The sequence below is a fragment of the Biomphalaria glabrata genome, chromosome 9 (assembly GCF_947242115.1).
Source record: "Biomphalaria glabrata chromosome 9, xgBioGlab47.1, whole genome shotgun sequence".
In the NCBI taxonomy this organism is placed as follows: domain Eukaryota; kingdom Metazoa; phylum Mollusca; class Gastropoda; family Planorbidae; genus Biomphalaria; species Biomphalaria glabrata.
Window position 1 is genome coordinate 22692825 of NC_074719.1, and position 22528 is coordinate 22715352.

General features: G+C 41.7%; 1 protein-coding gene across 3 annotated transcripts in view; it reads right to left on the reverse strand.

Annotated features, from left to right (window-relative positions):
- The window catches only part of LOC106066659 (uncharacterized), a 39957-nt gene that overhangs the window by 7436 nt on the left and 9993 nt on the right, over positions 1 to 22528 (reverse strand). For 2 of the 3 annotated variants that reach the window (XM_056042219.1, XM_056042220.1), the window contains exons 5-8: positions 9310 to 9452; positions 5558 to 8139; positions 2693 to 2858; positions 545 to 677 (exon numbers count right to left, since the gene is read on the reverse strand). In XM_056042219.1, coding sequence (XP_055898194.1) covers positions 545 to 677; positions 2693 to 2858; positions 5558 to 8139; positions 9310 to 9452 — 3024 coding nt within the window. The remainder of the gene's footprint in view (positions 1 to 544; positions 678 to 2692; positions 2859 to 5557; positions 8140 to 9309; positions 9453 to 22528) is intronic. The other variant, XM_056042221.1, reaches the window with a different exon arrangement.

A 22528-nucleotide genomic window follows, 5' to 3' on the forward strand; every position in this document is an offset into this window, starting at 1 on the left:
CATTCCTTCCAGTCAGAGTCTACACTTTACTGGTCTATACTATCTAACAATACATTCCTTCCAGTCAGAGTCTACACTTTACTGGTCTACACTATCTAACAATACATTCCTTCATGAAATTGTAATTCACATTTGGGGTCTGAGCAGAGTTTTTTTCCCTTATATCAGATGTAAACGCAAATAGGTCTGTATTTTAAGAGGTTATGAAATTAAAGCCCCATGAGAAAGCCAACGGTTAAGTTCCAGAAAGAGCAAGCACATTCGCCTTCTGTAGTTCTTGAGCAACTAATTTGGAAGTGTGATGGTCTATTTAAAATCTGTGCAATATAGATCTAGATGTTGGCTAGCTTTTGGAAAGTTCCTAAAAACTATATGTTTTCTTTTCACTGTTATGAATATCAAAATAAAGAGCCTATATAATTTGACAGACTAACGGAAATGATTTCTACTGAATGTAGAGATACCATAGAAATAGTTCTCACTCTGTCTGATGGTACATCTCAATCATCGAGTTTTCTTAATGCATTGAAACAAAATGTTTTACCTGTAAAACTATCACTAGTAGCAAACTGACCAGTATGCTCAGTTCTGGATCGTAGGATTTGACCATCTCAAAACTTAATAATTTCTTGGCTTTCTTTAGCGCAGGTGTCCAGTTGCTGTAGCCTGTACTTCTTCTGGTAATTAAGACCAGGAAGTTGAGACAATGAGACTGGTAATATTATTTTATTTAAAAAATGTTTGACAAATTATTTCCAGTATAAAGTGCTACAGAGTTAGACCTATTTAAGATAGGATTATATAAATTATTATTTTCTATAGAATTGATAAATGTTTTCTATGATCTAATTATAATGTCTCTGAACTTTAAATCAACAATTTTTTATGAAAGGCAGGACTTAAAATATTTGTGTAACTGAATCATTAGCATTTGGGATATTGTTCACTAATTGTTAATTAACTCAAAGTAAATAAACTTCAGCTCTTTGGATTTATAAAAGTTTCTTTTACTATTATGTTCATCTATCCCTAAGTCTGTTGGAGCATCACACAAGATCTGTTGACCGTGTTTCTCCATTCTTCTCTTTCAATGACAAGCCTGTCCATTCTTTGATGTTGTCTTCCCGTCGCTTTCTCTGCCTCTTCTTTTCCTGGTACTCTTCGCTGAAGGAAGGTCTTTGGGAGCCCTAAGGACCTTCCTTGTGATATGGCCATAAAGTTTAAGTTAGCGTTTTTGACAGTAGCTAGCAGGTCATCGTGGGGTCAAATTAATCCTGTTTCTAATCTATTCATTTGTGATGCGGTCTTTGTAAGTGATACATAACATCTTTTTGTGGCTAGGATCCTCATCTGCAAGCATACAAGAATGTGGCCGTGACGAACGAACGGTGTTGAAGGCTATACCTTTGTCTGTCCAGATTGTTTTCAGTTTTGCAAGTGTTGCTGTGGACTGTGCAATTCTGGTTAGTAATCCAGGTTTTGTTCTATAATCTGATATGATAGCTCTGAGGTATTTAAAACTACTGACACTTATCAACTTTACTGATGTCCCTTTTAAAGCCCTGTAGGATATTAGTCATAATTTGTGTTTTGTTTTTTCGGTACTGAGCTAATTTTCTTCTGTCCCTGATAGGCCATCAATGTCATCTGCCAAGCGCAAGTTAGTGTTTCTTCCTCGAATGCTTACGGTACCGTCAAAGCCCTAGAGATCATCTTTCTTTCTCCTTTCAAGGAAGATTTTGAAAAGAGTTGGTGAGACCGTGAGAGTAGTCAGCCTTGTTTCACTCCAACTGTGGTTTTAAACCAGTTCACAGTGCTGTTGTTTTTGAAGTACACTGAAATAGTGGCCTGAGGTTCTGAATGACTTGAATAATGTTTTGATTTACAATGTACTTTTCTATTATCGCCCAGAGTGCCCCACGCCGTACTCTGTCGATAGCTTCATTGTAATCAATATTGAAATACCGTTATATATTATATAAACATAATACGATTCAGCGATTCTCGTTCACGGGTCAGCGGACAAACGGTTGCCGTGTGATATGTTGCATTGAAATCTCTAAGAACGTGCATCAGTGGCATTCTACAAGGCGATGGCCTGAGGCTGCTAAAATCAATGGCATTTAATTAGCATACGGTTGACAACCGCTAATTTACTTGAGTTCTTATATGTCAAAAAAATGTTTGTCAGGTAAGTCTGCTAGTGAAGTCTAAACGATACAGACTCATATATTCTTGTCTGTTGATCATATAATATGGGAAAACAAAATAATAGCTAATGCGAGGCCAATTGAATCAGCTCCAGTCTCTTTTTGCCACGAATGTATCGTCTATGCTCCTTTTCCCTTGTGCCAATAGAGCATAGAAGAGGCTTCCTGAATCATCCAGGAAAACCAATGACTAGGCAGAGGGCAGAGTTTAAGTCTCTAATTAACATGTACGACTAGCTAGCTCATGGTTACGGGCAACACCATCTTGGTATAAAAGTCAAATGCAAGGGAATTCTTCAATAACAAGAAATGACGGTTTTTATATTAAGAACCTAGAACCTTTGCTTAAAGTAGCGACTCAAAAAACTATAAACGTCTAGGAGAAATACACAAAGTTATGTTTTTTATGACTAATGGGAAGACCTGTCTGAAGAAGAGTCTATAAAAGATCTACTTAAAAAGGAAACATAGATTCTCAGTACCGAATTCTGAAGTGGTCAGGCATGTCAATGGCGAATACCGGGCATCGGGAGGAGGCCGTACACCAGCTGTCAATACCTGCTGTTTCTTTAGAATAGTATGGACTCGAAGATGGCTGCCAATCATCCCGCAACATTGTGTTGTTACTGGAGGCGTCTGCTAAAAGTTCTAGGGAATAGAGAAAAAGAATATCATAATTCCATAATTAGCTGTTTGAATATTGGATTATGTTTCTAATAAACAGAGACCATATTATTCACATCTCATCTTTTCACGGTTTTTTAATGCTTGACTATTTCTTGAAAATGTTTAAAAGAGGTAAAAAACTCTAGGCATATATTTGGTCTACTAGAAATGTAATATTCAGAGAAATCTTTCAGCAATAAGGCTAATACTGTACTATTTATGGGTAATCAAGACAGGCCCGGAATACGGTGTTTGAAATGCTACAGGCCTCCAGGCTGAAAAGATTTCACTTTTTTTCCCCTAAAGATACAACATCGTGCCATTTCAACTATAAAACATCTACTTAAAAAGGAAACATAGATTCTCAGTTTCCTATAGTTATAATGTTTTTTGTTTGGTGTAATGCACAAATTGTAAGACAAATTTCCTTACGGATAATAAATATTATTATGTTAGAAATGAACGAGTAGTCATTCTCTGGCGCTGCCAGGGTCGAGTTTCGCTAAAGAGAAACAAAATTCATCGTAGTCCCTTTAACAGTTTCCACTGAGGAGTTTTCTGGTGATGTGGCAGGTCTGCAGCAGTACCGCCCTCTGACAGGCAACGAAGATGTTCCTAGGAATGTTAAGGGCCTTGAAGGTGTCTGTGAGGTCAGTTGTTATTATCCCCTCGGTTGATATAACAATGGGGTATATTGTTATTTTGGACAATTTCCATAGACGCTTAATCTCCAAGCCTAGGTTCCCATATTTTCTTTGTTTTTCTATCTCAGTTTTTCGTAAATTATGAGACAGTGGTACGGCGATATCGATAATGGTAGCGGTTTTTTCTTTTTTATCGATGAACAGCAGATCCGGGCGATTGAAATCTACCGTTTTGTCGGTCAGAATAGGCCTATCCCAGTACAGCAGATGTTCAGTAGACTCGAGAACCTCTTGCGGAGAGTATTTATAATAAGGGGGAGTGTCCTTACCGATCAATTTGTACGTCAAAGCCAGGTGTTGGTGTATTAACTTTGCAACTTGGTTATGGCGACCTAGGTAGGCTGATTCTGATAGGGCTGGACATCCTGCCATAATGTGTTCAATCGACTCGCCCACATTTCCACATTTTCGGCATTTGTCGACAACATTGAGTTTCAGGATATGCTTCTCGTAATTTTTTGTCCTGATTACTCTGTCCTGTATTGCTGTAACAAAGCCTTCTGTTTCAGGGTAGAGATGACCTGCTTTGAGCCATGTTAAGGAAGCAGCCTTGTCGATGTTGTCCCCATGTAATGAAGCCGGAAATTTTCCGTGGAGTGTTTTTTCTTCCCATTGGCGAATCTCATGCCCTACGTCGTCCAAACCGATATTGACATCAGCATTGTGTAGGTTCAGAGGGGTTGCATCGGAGTCGTATTTCCGTAGGAAGGAAACTAATTTGTTGCTGGAGGCGAGCAGTTTTGAACGTATTTTTAAAACTTGCATCTTACACAATTTGAAGATGTTCTGCAATCCACGACCCCCATCCTTCCTGGGCAGGTATAACCTTATGGTGGAGGACTTGGGGTGTAGGCATCGAAACTTGGTTAGTAATTTTCTAGTGAGTCTGTCAATGTCATGTAGGTCGGTGTCAGTCCATTTGATCACACCGAACGTGTAAAGGAGCACAGGGACGGCCCAGCTGTTAATTGCAGTGATGAGATTACTGCCAGACAGTTTGGTGTTGAGGATTTTATTAACTCTTTGCTTATATTTGCCAAGAAAGTCCTCTTTTAATTTCTTATGGTTTATCTTGGCATTCTGGTTTATTCCAAGATATTTATAAATAGAGGCGGAGTTCAATTCCTCGATGCCTTCAAATTATAAACAAGCCAAGAGTGCTCTTCCTTTTTGACGTGCTACATTGTGTCTTACAGCTCTCCAGAAAGTCGCTTAGCTGCCGGGTCTCCAGTGTGGACGGTAACGGGCCTTTCTCGATTCATAATGACGGAGCCTATTGTAAATATTATATGTTTGTAAATATTATATGTTTGTAAATATTATATGTTTGTAAATATTATATGTTCACAATTTCTTGCCCTATCACAAATCAAACGGTCAAGGATTTATGAGGCTGTTGTGTAGCTAGCACAAATACAGCCTTCACGTGACCCCGAAAATGTCACAGAACAAAAATGTCATTAAAGTTGAGTGTAATAGAAAACTTTCTGTCAGAACTTCCGGCTCGGTAGCCAAGCGCTCTAACACCTAGGCCAAGGCAATAGTGTAACTTCTCAGAAACCCTAACTGCCATCAATCTTAGAAAACAGTGTGTTTGTGATTCTTGACGGAAAGGAAAGATAGAAAGGCAGACAAAGGGAAGAAGAAAAAAAAAAAGAAATCAATTAAATTATTAAAATGTGAAATAGTAGATCAGAGGATGATGTTAAGGTCATCTGTTTCTTTTCCCAATGGTTAATGAGCAGGGTGTCATGTGGCCAGCACATCGACCACAACCACCTTTACTTTCCCAAACTAAAGTCAGTTGCCCATTAGAGCTGGGCGGACTCAGGAGCGTCCTAAAAGTCCAGAATTTCGAAATCCCAGTCTTCATCGAGATTCGAACCCAGGACCCAAGATTCCGAAGCCAAGCGCTAAACCACTCATCCTCCTCCCCCCGAGGTATTATACAACGATTTGACAGCCACAACTACTCACTCCATTTTGTACGTTGTGATTCATACAGAAGTGAACGTCTCGCTAGTTTGTCTGTAGTGCCAGTAGAGAAGTCTGCCATGGAGGAAGCCTCTGAACTTGAGATCTCTGAGAGACTCTCTGAAGACATGCTTTTTTCTTTGTCCTGACAGTACGGACACTGTGGGCAAGGGTCAGGCTGTATCAGACTAGGATCAAGGGTCACGTGACCCATGAGAATATCATGGTATAGACCGATCTCTGCCAGGTAAGCTCTCTTTGATATGCTGAGGCTTTCCAAAAGCTGAAGAGGCGTCAGCTTGACCTCATTCTTTTCCGGTGCCTCAGAAATGTTGACTTGTGGCGATACCTTCTTGCCCAGTTCATCTAACAAGTCAGCGTTATTTTCTGATAGTTCTTTGCCTGCGTCTTCTAACACAGAATCTTCTGATAGTCTAGTTTTAAGTTTACAATCTTCATTGCGAGGCTTTCTGTTCACCTTGTAAATACATTTCTCTGACGGTTCTTCCGAAAACTTATAGCTACACTCCACGAGCGGTCCATCATGTTTTAATTTACTATCAGGATTAATCATTACGAATGGGTTCTCACCCCTGTCTACAATTTGACACTGACTTGTGACAGACGTCGTTTTGGCGAAACTATCAGGTGTATTTTTAGATACAGAGACTAAGATTCCATCAGACGATGAAGACATAATTTTTGTGGCCATGTTCTTGTCTTCAGAGGATGCGAATATCTCTTCTTGATCGAACGTTGGATCGTGTGCTATCTGAACGGATACGTTGTCATCTGGATCGTGTGCTATCTGAACGGATACGTTGTCATCTGGATCGTGTGCTATCTGAACGGATACGTTGTCATCAGTCTGAGATTCATGCATCCAACTAACTTGTGACCAGCCTCGTACATTATCACCTGAGGCTTTTATTTTACTTTCGCTGTCTGGGTTCAATATCTTGGATGCCGTCTGGTTATCATCAACTTTAAATATATCTGTCAAACAAAGCTTTTGACCGTCTGATATCTTTGAAACTTTTTCTGCTTTGTTTAGTTCTACTTCCGCTGAATTTACGTAGATTTGACTCGTTGTGGAGCAAGATGGCAAACTTCCTGCGCTGTCGTCTAATCGTTCTTCTGGAGTTTGTCGGATATTGTAAAAAGTTATCCAATCACGAGTTGCCACGTCAATATCGATTGGCATGTTGGAAGAAGATCGATGCTGAACATCCACTACTTTATTTCCCGGAACTTCAGTTTCCGAAGTTGGTAATAAGGTAGTAATGTTGCTTTTAGCGTGTTCAAATGTGTCCTGAGTCGCCACTCTGTCCTCGTTGTGCATGGTGGACAGTTCAAAGCTAACATCTGCCGAAGAACTAGTAGGTTTTAATTCACTTTGAGTACCAAAATAATTGTTGCATCTATTCCCTGCATCCCAAAGTATTGAATTCGCCTCCATTTTGTCTTCTGTTAGCTTCCGTAGTTTAGTAGGAAGTTGACTACAAGAGGTCCCTTTGACATTACAACTTGTCAACCCTTCAAGTTCAGTGATAACCTCGGAAGAGGCATTTTGCAATATTGGCAGTTGGTCAAAGCTCTTTGAGGAATCAAACGGTTTGAAAATGTTTTGCCTTTTGGCATCCGGTTTTGTCGTATCTATGCTCTGGTTGTTATCTAATGTCGTACCACACGAGTCAAGAAAAGTTAGATAAAGACCTGACGCGTTTTTAAATTCCTTATCAACAGCCTCTAGGTCGTCAGCGTTAGCGGTTAACTCCAGCGAATTGGTGGCATCTAAGTTTGTCGCTTCTTCTGTGATGCTCATACAAGAGCGTAGAGTGTAGAGTGAATCTGTTCTTGGCTTGAACCTCGGCATTGGGATGTCAGTTGGCTCTTCCTCTGAGAATGAACAAGATGAGTGCGACCATTCATCTTGGCTGTTAGATGAAGCCTCCACTTCCAACTTTTCAGACCCTTTTGTCTCCGACTCTATCCTTTTAGCACCAGCATTTTTTTCGGCATAGGCATCTAGAATGCGAACGCTTCTTCGGGTTTCACTTTTGCAGCGATCAAAGACTCCTGACCTTCTTGCTCCCAATCTCTTCTCCGTCCTGGAAGCACGAGCACTTGCAGCCAGGTTGGGTCTTCCGTTTTCTGAAACAATGGGCAGAACACCGTCACTGTTGTTCTGGATCTCCAGTATCTTGTAGTGAGTTCTGTGGCTGCCTATGTGCTGCACGTATGGATCAGTTGTGTTCTCTTGCACTACTTCCAACTGAACAGTGTTCGCATATGGCATGGCTAAAAACGTAGGTGGTGACATATCATAGGAAGAGTTAGCAGCCCTTAACTTCTTCACATCTTTGGGAGATTTGCAGTCTCCACTATTAATTGTATCCTCTTTAAGTACTTTCGGTTGATACGTCCTATCTGGACTTGTGGGAATGTCTTCGTCTCTGTAGATGGGAACTGGGCTCCTTGGTATGAGACACTGTGAAGATGTTTTATTGTCGATGTAGCCACCTAATGTAGGCTCTAGGTCTGGAGTTAATCCAAGTGAGTACGTTTTTTTCAGTTTGTGTTTCCTGAAGATTAGAAAAAGAAGAATGCAGCCAAGTTGGATAATATATATTGCTTCCTAATATGTAAGAGCGTCGATCAAAGCTAGAATCTGCTTGCACCCAACTGTAAACATCACATCAGGAAAAAAGGTTTCATGTAAGGAAAGTTAACTTTTTGCTAAAATTATCTTACTCACTCTGTCTGTCTGGTAAAAATTTTGCACACGTTAATTCTACCACACCCAATTTCGAATTAAGCTGAAATTTTGCACAATTTTTTCTTTTACCTGACAAAAAAAAAGAATCAATAAGAAAAAAATTAACCAATTAGTTAATAAACTATTTTTAATTAATTATTTTGTTTGGTCTCGAACAAGGAAAATGAATAGTATTAGACTGATTCGGTGGTAAAAATTGAACTATACTTTATACTATGTAGGTCGCAGCTTAAAATTTGAAGCTAACAACTGTAAAACCTTCCAATTTTCATAAGCACTTCGCTGGCACATTGATTAGTTCTTCTTTTTCTTCGTTCTCATGTTTCATGTTGGGAGTTTAGATTTAGATCAGTAATCCTATTTCTGAGATGAACTGCGCAGTGGTTTCTAGATCAGACAAATCTCCGTATAGTTTTTCTTCTATATGACGGTTTGGGGGGGGGGGGGAGTTTTGTTCGGACTTCTAGATAAAGTATGCAGCTTTGAAGGACGTGGTCAGCATTCTTTGGTGATGCTCCACAAGGGCGGGTTTCGCTAATCCCGTGATGAGTGTGTTGGCTTGTGTTGGATTGAGCCCTCGAGTTCGGATCCAGGTCTCAACTTTTTTGAACAAACTACAAATGCCCTTCAAAAGGTGTAACATTCACATATCCCTTCCCCCCCCCTCATTTCCCAACTGGTCCAAACAAGCTATTGAGAAAGCTAAAAGCTTGATATTGCGCTAAACAAAAACAATTGGTAAAAATATTTCAAATCGCACAGATTTATTATTGTAAATCTAGATCTGTTACACATTTAATTACATGACTGATCCAAGCTATGCAATAGATTCACGTTTAGTATACGTTTTTTTAAAAGTATTTTATATTTTCTTGTTATAAAGTTTCTTTGTATTTAAAACAAAAAGTTAAGTTTATCAATGTCCAAGCCAAAAAAAACTAATTGTGTCCTCTAGTGGTCCTACTTGAGCACACACCTGAAGTCCACAATGACGTAGATCAATGAGAGTAATAGCAGGAGCAAGAGAAAGGCGTGAACAAACGCCATCTGACTGACATAGAGTGGTCGTTCTTGGATATAACACAATGTAAACTTGCCATGATGAAGGACAATCACAATCTGAAGAAAAGAGACGTAACAGTTAGTGTAACAGCATTGATGACAGACTTTCAGGTGTGTGTATACTTCAGACCTTAGTGACCTAATGGGGAGGAGGAGGAATTCATGACAGACTTACTTGTGTGTGTATACTTCAGACCTTAGTGACCTAATGGGGAGGAGGAGGAATTCATGACAGACTTACAGGTGTGTATATACTTCAGACCTTAGTGACCTAATGGGGAGGAGGAATTCATGACAGACTTACAGGTGTGTGTATACTTCAGACCTTAGTGACCTAATGGGGAGGAGGAATAATTCATGACAGACTTACGGGTGTGTGTATACTTCAGACCTTAGTGACCTAATGGGGAGGAGGAATAATTCATGACAGACTTACGGGTGTGTGTATACTTCAGACCTAAGTGACCTAATGGGGAGGAGGAGGAATTCATGACAGACTTACTGGTGTGTGTATACTTCAGACCTTAGTGACCTAATGGGGAGGAGGAATAATTCATGACAGACTTACGGGTGTGTGTATACTTCAGACCTTAGTGACCTAATGGGGAGGAATAATTCATGACAGACTTACTGGTGTGTGTATACTTCAGACCTTAGTGACCTAATGGGGAGGAATAATTCATGACAGACTTACTGGTGTGTGTATACTTCAGACCTTAGTGACCTAATGGGGAGGAATAATTCATGACAGACTTACTGGTGTGTGTATACTTCAGACCTTAGTGACCTAATGGGGAGGAATAATTCATGACAGACTTACTGGTGTGTGTATACTTCAGACCTTAGTGACCTAATGGGGAGGAATAATTCATGACAGACTTACAGGTGTGCGTATACTTCAGACCTTAGTGACCTAATGGGGAGGAGGAGGAATTCATGACAGACTTACAGGTGTGTGTATACTTCAGACCTTAGTGACCTAATGGGGAGGAGGAGGAATTCATGACAGACTTACAGGTGTGTGTATACTTCAGACCTTAGTGACCTAATGGGGAGGAGGAATTCATGACAGACTTACAGGTGTGTGTATACTTCAGACCTTAGTGACCTAATGGGGAGGAGGAATAATTCATGACAGACTTACGGGTGTGTGTATACTTCAGACCTTAGTGACCTAATGGGGAGGAGGAATAATTCATGACAGACTTACGGGTGTGTGTATACTTCAGACCTAAGTGACCTAATGGGGAGGAGGAGGAATTCATGACAGACTTACTGGTGTGTGTATACTTCAGACCTTAGTGACCTAATGGGGAGGAGGAATAATTCATGACAGACTTACGGGTGTGTGTATACTTCAGACCTTAGTGACCTAAAGGGGAGGAGGAGGAATTCATGACAGACTTACGGGTGTGTGTATACTTCAGACCTTAGTGACCTAATGAGGAGGAGGAATAATTCATGACAGACTTTCAGGTGTGTGTATACTTCAGACCTTAGTGACCTAATGTGGAGGAGGAATAATTCATGACAGACTTACAGGTGTGTGTATACTTCAGACCTTAGTGACCTAATGGGGAGGAGGAGGAATTCATGACAGAATTACGGGTGTGTGTATACTTCAGACCTTAGTGACCTAATGGGGAGGAGGAATAATTCATGACAGACTTACAGGTGTGTGTATACTTCAGACCTTAGTGACCTGATGGGGAGGAGGAATAATTCATGACAGACTTTCAGGTGTGTGTATACTTCAGACCTTAGTGACCTAATGGGGAGGAGGAATAATTCATGACAGACTTACAGGTGTGTGTATACTTCAGACCTTAGTGACCTAATGGGGAGGAGGAGGAATTCATGACAGACTTACTGGTGTGTGTATACTTCAGACCTTAGTGACCTAATGGGAAGTAGGAATAATTCATGACAGACTTACAGGTGTGTGTATACTTCAGACCTTAGTGACCTAATGGGGAGGAGGAATTCATGACAGACTTACAGGTGTGTGTATACTTCAGACCTTAGTGACCTAATGGGGAGGAGGAGGAATTCATGACAGACTTACAGGTGTGTGTATACTTCAGACCTTAGTGACCTAATGGGGAGGAGGAGGAATTCATGACAGACTTACAGGTGTGTGTATACTTCAGACCTTAGTGACCTAATGGGGAGGAGGAATTCATGACAGACTTACAGGTGTGTGTATACTTCAGACCTTAGTGACCTAATGGGGAGGAGGAATAATTCATGACAGACTTACGGGTGTGTGTATACTTCAGACCTTAGTGACCTAATGGGGAGGAGGAATAATTCATGACAGACTTACGGGTGTGTGTATACTTCAGACCTAAGTGACCTAATGGGGAGGAGGAGGAATTCATGACAGACTTACGGGTGTGTGTATACTTCAGACCTTAGTGACCTAATGGGGAGGAGGAATAATTCATGACAGACTTACGGGTGTGTGTATACTTCAGACCTTAGTGACCTAATGGGGAGGAGGAGGAATTCATGACAGACTAACTGGTGTGTGTATACTTCAGACCTTAGTGACCTAATGGGGAGGAATAATTCATGACAGACTTACAGGTGTGTGTATACTTCAGACCTTAGTGACCTAATGGGGAGGAGGAATAATTCATGACAGACTTACGGGTGTGTGTATACTTCAGACCTTAGTGACCTAATGGGGAGGAGGAGGAATTCATGACAGACTTACTGGTGTGTGTATACTTCAGACCTTAGTGACCTAATGGGGAGGAATAATTCATGACAGACTTACGGGTGTGTGTATACTTCAGACCTTAGTGACCTAATGGGGAGGAATAATTCATGACAGACTTACAGGTGTGTGTATACTTCAGACCTTAGTGACCTAATGGGGAGGAATAATTCATGACAGACTTACAGGTGTGTGTATACTTCAGACCTTAGTGACCTAATGGGGAGGAATAATTCATGACAGACTTACAGGTGTGTGTATACTTCAGACCTTAGTGACCTAATGGGGAGGAGGAATAATTCATGACAGACTTACGGGTGTGTGTATACTTCAGACCTTAGTGACCTAATGAGGAGGAGGAATAATTCATGACAGACTTTCAGGTGTGTGTATACTTCAGACCTTAGTGACCTAATGTGGAGGAGGAATAATTCATGACAGACTTACAGGTGTGTGTATACTTCAGACCTTAGTGACCTAATGGGGAGGAGGAGGAATTCATGACAGAATTACGGGTGTGTGTATACTTCAGACCTTAGTGACCTAATGGGGAGGAGGAATAATTCATGACAGACTTACGGGTGTGTGTATACTTCAGACCTTAGTGACCTAATGGGGAGGAGGAGGAATTCATGACAGACTAACTGGTGTGTGTATACTTCAGACCTTAGTGACCTAATGGGGAGGAATAATTCATGACAGACTTACAGGTGTGTGTATACTTCAGACCTTAGTGACCTAATGGGGAGGAGGAGGAATTCATGACAGACTTACTGGTGTGTGTATACTTCAGACCTTAGTGACCTAATGGGGAGGAGGAATTCATGACAGACTTACAGGTGTGTGTATACTTCAGACCTTAGTGACCTAATGGGGAGGAGGAATTCATGACAGACTTACAGGTGTGTGTATACTTCAGACCTTAGTGACCTAATGGGGAGGAGGAATTCATGACAGACATACAGGTGTGTGTATACTTCAGACCTTAGTGACCTAATGGGGAGGAATAATTCATGACAGACTTACTGGTGTGTGTATACTTCAGACCTTAGTGACCTAATGGGGAGGAATAATTCATGACAGACTTACAGGTGTGCGTATACTTCAGACCTTAGTGACCTAATGGGGAGGAGGGGGAATTCATGACAGACTTACAGGTGTGTGTATACTTCAGACCTTAGTGACCTAATGGGGAGGAGGAGGAATTCATGACAGACTTACAGGTGTGTGTATACTTCAGACCTTAGTGACCTAATGGGGAGGAGGAATTCATGACAGACTTACAGGTGTGTGTATACTTCAGACCTTAGTGACCTAATGGGGAGGAGGAATAATTCATGACAGACTTACGGGTGTGTGTATACTTCAGACCTTAGTGACCTAATGGGGAGGAGGAATAATTCATGACAGACTTACGGGTGTGTGTATACTTCAGACCTAAGTGACCTAATGGGGAGGAGGAGGAATTCATGACAGACTTACTGGTGTGTGTATACTTCAGACCTTAGTGACCTAATGGGGAGGAGGAATAATTCATGACAGACTTACGGGTGTGTGTATACTTCAGACCTTAGTGACCTAATGGGGAGGAGGAATAATTCATGACAGACTTACGGGTGTGTGTATACTTCAGACCTTAGTGACCTAATGGGGAGGAGGAGGAATTCATGACAGACTTACTGGTGTGTGTATACTTCAGACCTTAGTGACCTAATGGGAAGTAGGAATAATTCATGACAGACTTACAGGTGTGTGTATACTTCAGACCTTAGTGACCTAATGGGGAGGAGGAATTCATGACAGACTTACAGGTGTGTGTATACTTCAGACCTTAGTGACCTAATGGGGAGGAGGAATTCATGACAGACTTACAGGTGTGTGTATACTTCAGACCTTAGTGACCTAATGGGGAGGAGGAATTCATGACAGACTTACAGGTGTGTGTATACTTCAGACCTTAGTGACCTAATGGGGAGGAGGAATAATTCATGACAGACTTACGGGTGTGTGTATACTTCAGACCTTAGTGACCTAATGGGGAGGAGGAGGAATTCATGACAGACTTACTGGTGTGTGTATACTTCAGACCTTAGTGACCTAATGGGGAGGAATAATTCATGACAGACTTACGGGTGTGTGTATACTTCAGACCTTAGTGACCTAATGGGGAGGAATAATTCATGACAGACTTACAGGTGTGTGTATACTTCAGACCTTAGTGACCTAATGGGGAGGAATAATTCATGACAGACTTACAGGTGTGTGTATACTTCAGACCTTAGTGACCTAATGGGGAGGAGGAATAATTCATGACAGACTTACGGGTGTGTGTATACTACAGACCTTAGTGACCTAATGGGGAGGAGGAATAATTCATGACAGACTTACTGGTGTGTGTATACTTCAGACCTTAGTGACCTAATGGGGAGGAGAAATAATTCATGACAGACTTACAGGTGTGTGTATACTTCAGACCTTAGTGACCTAATGGGGAGGAGGAATTCATGACAGACTTACTAGTGTGTGTATACTTCAGACCTTAGTGACCTAATGGGGAGGAGGAATAATTCATGACAGACTTACAGGTGTGTGTATACTTCAGACCTTAGTGACCTATGGGGAGGAGGAATAATTCATGACAGACTTACGGGTGTGTGTATACTTCAGACCTTAGTGACCTAATGGGGAGGAGGAGGAATTCATGACAGACTTACAGGTGTGTGTATACTTAAGACCTTAGTGACCTAATGAGGAGGAGGAATAATTCATGACAGACTTTCAGGTGTGTGTATACTTCAGACCTTAGTGACCTAATGGGGAAGAGGAATAATTCATGACAGACTTACAGGTGTGTGTATACTTCAGACCTTAGTGACCTAATGGGGAGGAGGAGGAATTCATGACAGACTTACGGGTGTGTGTATACTTCAGACCTTAGTGACCTAATGGGGAGGAGGAGGAATTCATGAAAGACTTACGGGTGTGTGTATACTTCAGACCTTAGTGACCTAATGAGGAGGAGGAATAATTCATGACAGACTTTCAGGTGTGTGTATACTTCAGACCTTAGTGACCTAATGGGGAGGAGGAGGAATTCATGACAGAATTACGGGTGTGTGTATACTTCAGACCTTAGTGACCTAATGGGGAGGAGGAATAATTCATGACAGACTTACAGGTGTGTGTATACTTCAGACCTTTGTGACCTGATGGGGAGGAGGAATAATTCATGACAGACTTTCAGGTGTGTGTATACTTCAGACCTTAGTGACCTAATGGGGAGGAGGAATAATTCATGACAGACTTACAGGTTTGTGTATACTTCAGACCTTAGTGACCTAATGGGGAGGAGGAGGAATTCATGACAGACTTACTGGTGTGTGTATACTTCAGACCTTAGTGACCTAATGGGGAGTAGGAATAATTCATGACAGACTTACAGGTGTGTGTATACTTCAGACCTTAGTGACCTAATGGGGAGGAGGAATTCATGACAGACTTACAGGTGTGTGTATACTTCAGACCTTAGTGACCTAATGGGGAGGAGGAATTCATGACAGACTTACAGGTGTGTGTATACTTCAGACCTTAGTGACCTAATGGGGAGGAGGAATTCATGACAGACTTACAGGTGTGTGTATACTTCAGACCTTAGTGACCTAATGGGGAGGAGGAGGAATTCATGACAGACTTACAGGTGTGTGTATACTTCAGACCTTAGTGACCTAATGGGGAGGAGGAATAATTCATGACAGACTTACAGGTGTGTGTATACTTCAGACCTTAGTGACCTAATGGGGAGGAGGAATAATTCATGACAGACTTACGGGTGTGTGTATACTTCAGACCTTAGTGACCTAATGGGGAGGAGGAGGAATTCATGACAGACTTACAGGTGTGTGTATACTTCAGACCTTAGTGACCTAATGGGGAGGAATAATTCATGACAGACTTACGGGTGTGTGTATACTTCAGACCTAAGTGACCTAATGGGGAGGAGGAGGAATTCATGACAGACTTACTGGTGTGTGTATACTTCAGACTTTAGTGACCTAATGGGGAGGAGGAATAATTCATGACAGACTTACGGGTGTGTGTATACTTCAGACCTTAGTGACCTAATGGGGAGGAGGAATAATTCATGACAGACTTACGGGTGTGTGTATACTTCAGACCTTAGTGACCTAATGGGGAGGAGGAATTCATGACAGGCTTACTGGTGTGTGTATACTTCAGACCTTAGTGACCTAATGGGGAGGAATAATTCATGACAGACTTACAGGTGTGTGTATACTTCAGACCTTAGTGACCTAATGGGGAGGAGGAATAATTCATGACAGACTTTCAGGTGTGTGTATACTTCAGACCTTAGTGACCTAATGGGGAGTAGGAATAATTCATGACAGACTTACAGGTGTGTGTTTACTTCAGACCTTAGTGACCTAATGGGGAGGAATAATTCATGACAGACTTACTGGTGTGTGTATACTTCAGACCTTAGTGACCTAATGGGGAGGAGGAATTCATGACAGACTTACAGGTGTGTGTATACTTCAGACCTTAGTGACCTAATGGGGAGGAGGAATAATTCATGACAGACTTACTGGTGTGTGTATACTTCAGACCTTAGTGACCTAATGGGGAGGAGGAATTCATGACAGACTTACAGGTGTGTGTATACTTCAGACCTTAGTGACCTAATGGGGAGGAGGAATTCATGACAGACTTTCAGGTGTGTGTATACTTCAGACCTTAGTGACCTAACTGGGAGGAGGAATAATTCATGACAGACTTACAGGTGTGTGTATACTTCAGACCTTAGTGACCTAATGGGGAGGAGGAATAATTCATGACAGACTTACTGGTGTGTGTATACTTCAGACCTTAGTGACCTAATGGGGAGGAGGAGGAATTCATGACAGACTTACAGGTGTGTGTATACTTCAGACCTTAGTGACCTAATGGGGAGGAGGAATAATTCATGACAGACTTACTGGTGTGTGTATACTTCAGACCTTAGTGACCTAATGGGGAGGAGGAGGAATTCATGACAGACTTACAGGTGTGTGTATACTTCAGACCTTAGTTACCTAATGAGGAGGAATAATAATTGACAGACGTACTGGTGTGTGTATACTTCAGACCTTAGTGATCTAATGGGGAGGAGGAATAATTCATGACAGACTTTCAGGTGTGTGTATACTTCAGACCTTAGTGACCTAATGGGAAGGAGGAGGAATTCATGACAGACTTACTGGTGTGTGTATACTTCAGACCTTAGTGACCTAATGGGGAGGAGGAATAATTCATGACAGACTTACTGGTGTGTGTATACTTCAGACCTTAGTGACCTAATGGGGAGGAATAATTCATGACAGACTTACGGGTGTGTGTATACTTCAGACCTTAGTGACCTAATGGGGAGGAGGAGGAATTCATGACAGACTTACTGGTGTGTGTATACTTCAGACCTTAGTGACCTAATTGGGAGGAGGAATTCATGACAGACTTACAGGTGTGTGTATACTTCAAACCTTAGTGACCTAATGGGGAGGAGGAATTCATGACAGACTTACAGGTGTGTGTATACTTCAGACCTTAGTGACACAATGGGGAGGAGGAATTCATGACAGACTTACGGGTGTGTGTATACTTCAGACCTTAGTGACCTAATGGGGAGGAGGAATAATTCATGAAAGACTTACGGGTGTGTGTATACTTCAGACCTTAGTGACCTAATGGGGAGGAATAATTCATGACAGACTTACTGGTGTGTGTATACTTCAGACCTTAGTGACCTAATGGGGAGGAGGAATAATTCATGACAGACTTACGGGTGTGTGTATACTTCAGACCTTAGTGACCTAATGGGGAGGAGGAATTCATGACAGACTTACGGGTGTGCGTATACTTCAGACCTTAGTGACCTAATGGGGAGGAGGAATATCTCATGACAGACTTACGGGTGTGTGTATACTTCAGACCTTAGTGACCTAATGGGGAGGAATAATTCATGACAGACTTACTGGTGTGTGTATACTTCAGACCTTAGTGACCTAATGGGGAGGAATAATTCATGACAGACTTACTGGTGTGTGTATACTTCAGACCTTAGTGACCTAATGGGGAGGAATAATTCATGACAGACTTACTGGTGTGTGTATACTTCAGACCTTAGTGACCTAATGGGGAGGAATAATTCATGACAGACTTACTGGTGTGTGTATACTTCAGACCTTAGTGACCTAATGGGGAGGAATAATTCATGACAGACTTACAGGTGTGCGTATACTTCAGACCTTAGTAAACCTAATGGGGAGGAGGAATAATTCATGACAGACTTACTGGTGTGTGTATACTTCAGACCTTAGTGACCTAATGGGGAGGAATAATTCATGACAGACTTACAGGTGTGTGTATACTTCAGACCTTAGTGACCTAATGGGGAGGAGGAGGAATTCATGACAGACTTACGGGTGTGTGTATACTTTAGACCTTAGTGACCTAATGGGGAGGAGGAATAATTCATGACAGACTTACGGGTGTGTGTATACTTCAGACCTTAGTGACCTAATGGGGAGGAATAATTCATGACAGACTTACAGGTGTGTGTATACTTCAGACCTTAGTGACCTAATGGGGAGGAGGAATTCATGACAGAATTACTGGTGTGTGTATACTTAAGACCTTAGTGACCTAATGGGGAGGAGGAATAATTCATGACAGACTTACTGGTGTGTGTATCCTTCAGACCTTAGTGACCTAATGGGGAGGAGGAATAATTCATGACAGACTTACTGGTGTGTGTATACTTCAGACCTTAGTGACCTAATGGGGAGGAGGAATAATTCATGACAGACTTACTGGTGTGTGTATACTTCAGACCTTAGTGACCTAATGGGGAGGAATAATTCATGACAGACTTACAGGTGTGTGTATACTTCAGACCTTAGTGACCTAATGGGGAGGAGGAATTCATGACAGACTTACTGGTGTGTGTATACTTCAGACCTTAGTGACCTATTGGGGAGGAGGAATAATTCATGACAGACTTACAGGTGTGTATATACTTCAGACCTTAGTTACCTAATGGGGAGGAGGAATAATTCATGACAGACTTACAGGTGTGTGTATACTTCAGACCTTAGTGACCTAATGGGGAGGAGGAATAATTCATGACAGACTTACTGGTGTGTGTATACTTCAGACCTTAGTGACCTAATGGGGAGGAGGAATTCATGACAGACTTACAGGTGTGTGTATACTTCAGACCTTAGTGACCTAATGGGGAGGAGGAGGAATTCATGACAGACTTTCAGGTGTGTGTATACTTCAGACCTTAGTGACCTAATGGGGAGGAGGAATAATTCATGACAGACTTACGGGTGTGTGTATACTTCAGACCTTAGTGACCTAATGGGGAGGAGGAATAATTCATGACAGACTTACTGGTGTGTGTATACTTCAGACCTTAGTGACCTAATGGGGAGGAGGAATAATTCATGACAGACTTACTGGTGTGTGTATACTTCAGACCTTAGTGACCTAATGGGGAGGAGGAGGAATTCATGACAGACTTACAGGTGTGTGTATACTTCAGACCTTAGTGACCTAATGAGGAGGAATAATAATTGACAGACGTACTGGTGTGTGTATACTTCAGACCTTAGTGATCTAATGGGGAGGAGGAATAATTCATGACAGACTTACAGGTGTGTGTATACTTCAGACCTTAGTGACCTAATGGGGAGGAGGAATTCATGACAGACTTACTGGTGTGTGTATACTTCAGACCTTAGTGACCTAATGGGGAGGAGGAATAATTCATGACAGACTTACTGGTGTGTGTATACTTCAGACCTTAGTGACCTAATGGGGAGGAGGAGGAATTCATGACAGACTTACAGGTGTGTGTATACTTCAGACCTTAGTTACCTAATGAGGAGGAATAATAATTGACAGACGTACTGGTGTGTGTATACTTCAGACCTTAGTGACCTAATGGGGAGGAATAATAATTGACAGACGTACTGGTGTGTGTATACTTCAGACCTTAGTGACCTAATGGGGAGGAATAATTCATGACAGACTTACTGGTGTGTGTATACTTCAGACCTTAGTGACCTAATGGGGAGGAATAATTCATGACAGACTTACAGGTGTGCGTATACTTCAGACCTTAGTAAACCTAATGGGGAGGAGGAATAATTCATGACAGACTTACTGGTGTGTGTATACTTCAGACCTTAGTGACCTAATGGGGAGGAATAATTCATGACAGACTTACAGGTGTGTGTATACTTCAGACCTTAGTGACCTAATGGGGAGGAGGAGGAATTCATGACAGACTTACGGGTGTGTGTATACTTTAGACCTTAGTGACCTAATGGGGAGGAGGAATAATTCATGACAGACTTACGGGTGTGTGTATACTTCAGACCTTAGTGACCTAATGGGGAGGAATAATTCATGACAGACTTACAGGTGTGTGTATACTTCAGACCTTAGTGACCTAATGGGGAGGAGGAATTCATGACAGAATTACTGGTGTGTGTATACTTAAGACCTTAGTGACCTAATGGGGAGGAGGAATAATTCATGACAGACTTACTGGTGTGTGTATCCTTCAGACCTTAGTGACCTAATGGGGAGGAGGAATAATTCATGACAGACTTACTGGTGTGTGTATACTTCAGACCTTAGTGACCTAATGGGGAGGAGGAATAATTCATGACAGACTTACTGGTGTGTGTATACTTCAGACCTTAGTGACCTAATGGGGAGGAATAATTCATGACAGACTTACAGGTGTGTGTATACTTCAGACCTTAGTGACCTAATGGGGAGGAGGAATTCATGACAGACTTACTGGTGTGTGTATACTTCAGACCTTAGTGACCTATTGGGGAGGAGGAATAATTCATGACAGACTTACAGGTGTGTATATACTTCAGACCTTAGTTACCTAATGGGGAGGAGGAATAATTCATGACAGACTTACAGGTGTGTGTATACTTCAGACCTTAGTGACCTAATGGGGAGGAGGAATAATTCATGACAGACTTACTGGTGTGTGTATACTTCAGACCTTAGTGACCTAATGGGGAGGAGGAATTCATGACAGACTTACAGGTGTGTGTATACTTCAGACCTTAGTGACCTAATGGGGAGGAGGAGGAATTCATGACAGACTTTCAGGTGTGTGTATACTTCAGACCTTAGTGACCTAATGGGGAGGAGGAATAATTCATGACAGACTTACGGGTGTGTGTATACTTCAGACCTTAGTGACCTAATGGGGAGGAGGAATAATTCATGACAGACTTACTGGTGTGTGTATACTTCAGACCTTAGTGACCTAATGGGGAGGAGGAATAATTCATGACAGACTTACTGGTGTGTGTATACTTCAGACCTTAGTGACCTAATGGGGAGGAGGAGGAATTCATGACAGACTTACAGGTGTGTGTATACTTCAGACCTTAGTGACCTAATGAGGAGGAATAATAATTGACAGACGTACTGGTGTGTGTATACTTCAGACCTTAGTGATCTAATGGGGAGGAGGAATAATTCATGACAGACTTACAGGTGTGTGTATACTTCAGACCTTAGTGACCTAATGGGGAGGAGGAATTCATGACAGACTTACTGGTGTGTGTATACTTCAGACCTTAGTGACCTAATGGGGAGGAGGAATAATTCATGACAGACTTACTGGTGTGTGTATACTTCAGACCTTAGTGACCTAATGGGGAGGAGGAGGAATTCATGACAGACTTACAGGTGTGTGTATACTTCAGACCTTAGTTACCTAATGAGGAGGAATAATAATTGACAGACGTACTGGTGTGTGTATACTTCAGACCTTAGTGACCTAATGGGGAGGAGGAGGAATTCATGACAGACTTACAGGTGTGTGTATACTTCAGACCTTAGTGACCTAATGAGGAGGAATAATAATTGACAGACGTACTGGTGTGTGTATACTTCAGACCTTAGTGATCTAATGGGGAGGAGGAATAATTCATGACAGACTTACAGGTGTGTGTATACTTCAGACCTTAGTGACCTAATGGGGAGGAGGAATTCATGACAGACTTACTGGTGTGTGTATACTTCAGACCTTAGTGACCTAATGGGGAGGAGGAATAATTCATGACAGACTTACTGGTGTGTGTATACTTCAGACCTTAGTGACCTAATGGGGAGGAGGAGGAATTCATGACAGACTTACAGGTGTGTGTATACTTCAGACCTTAGTTACCTAATGAGGAGGAATAATAATTGACAGACGTACTGGTGTGTGTATACTTCAGACCTTAGTGATCTAATGGGGAGGAGGAATAATTCATGACAGACTTTCAGGTGTGTGTATACTTCAGACCTTAGTGACCTAATGGGAAGGAGG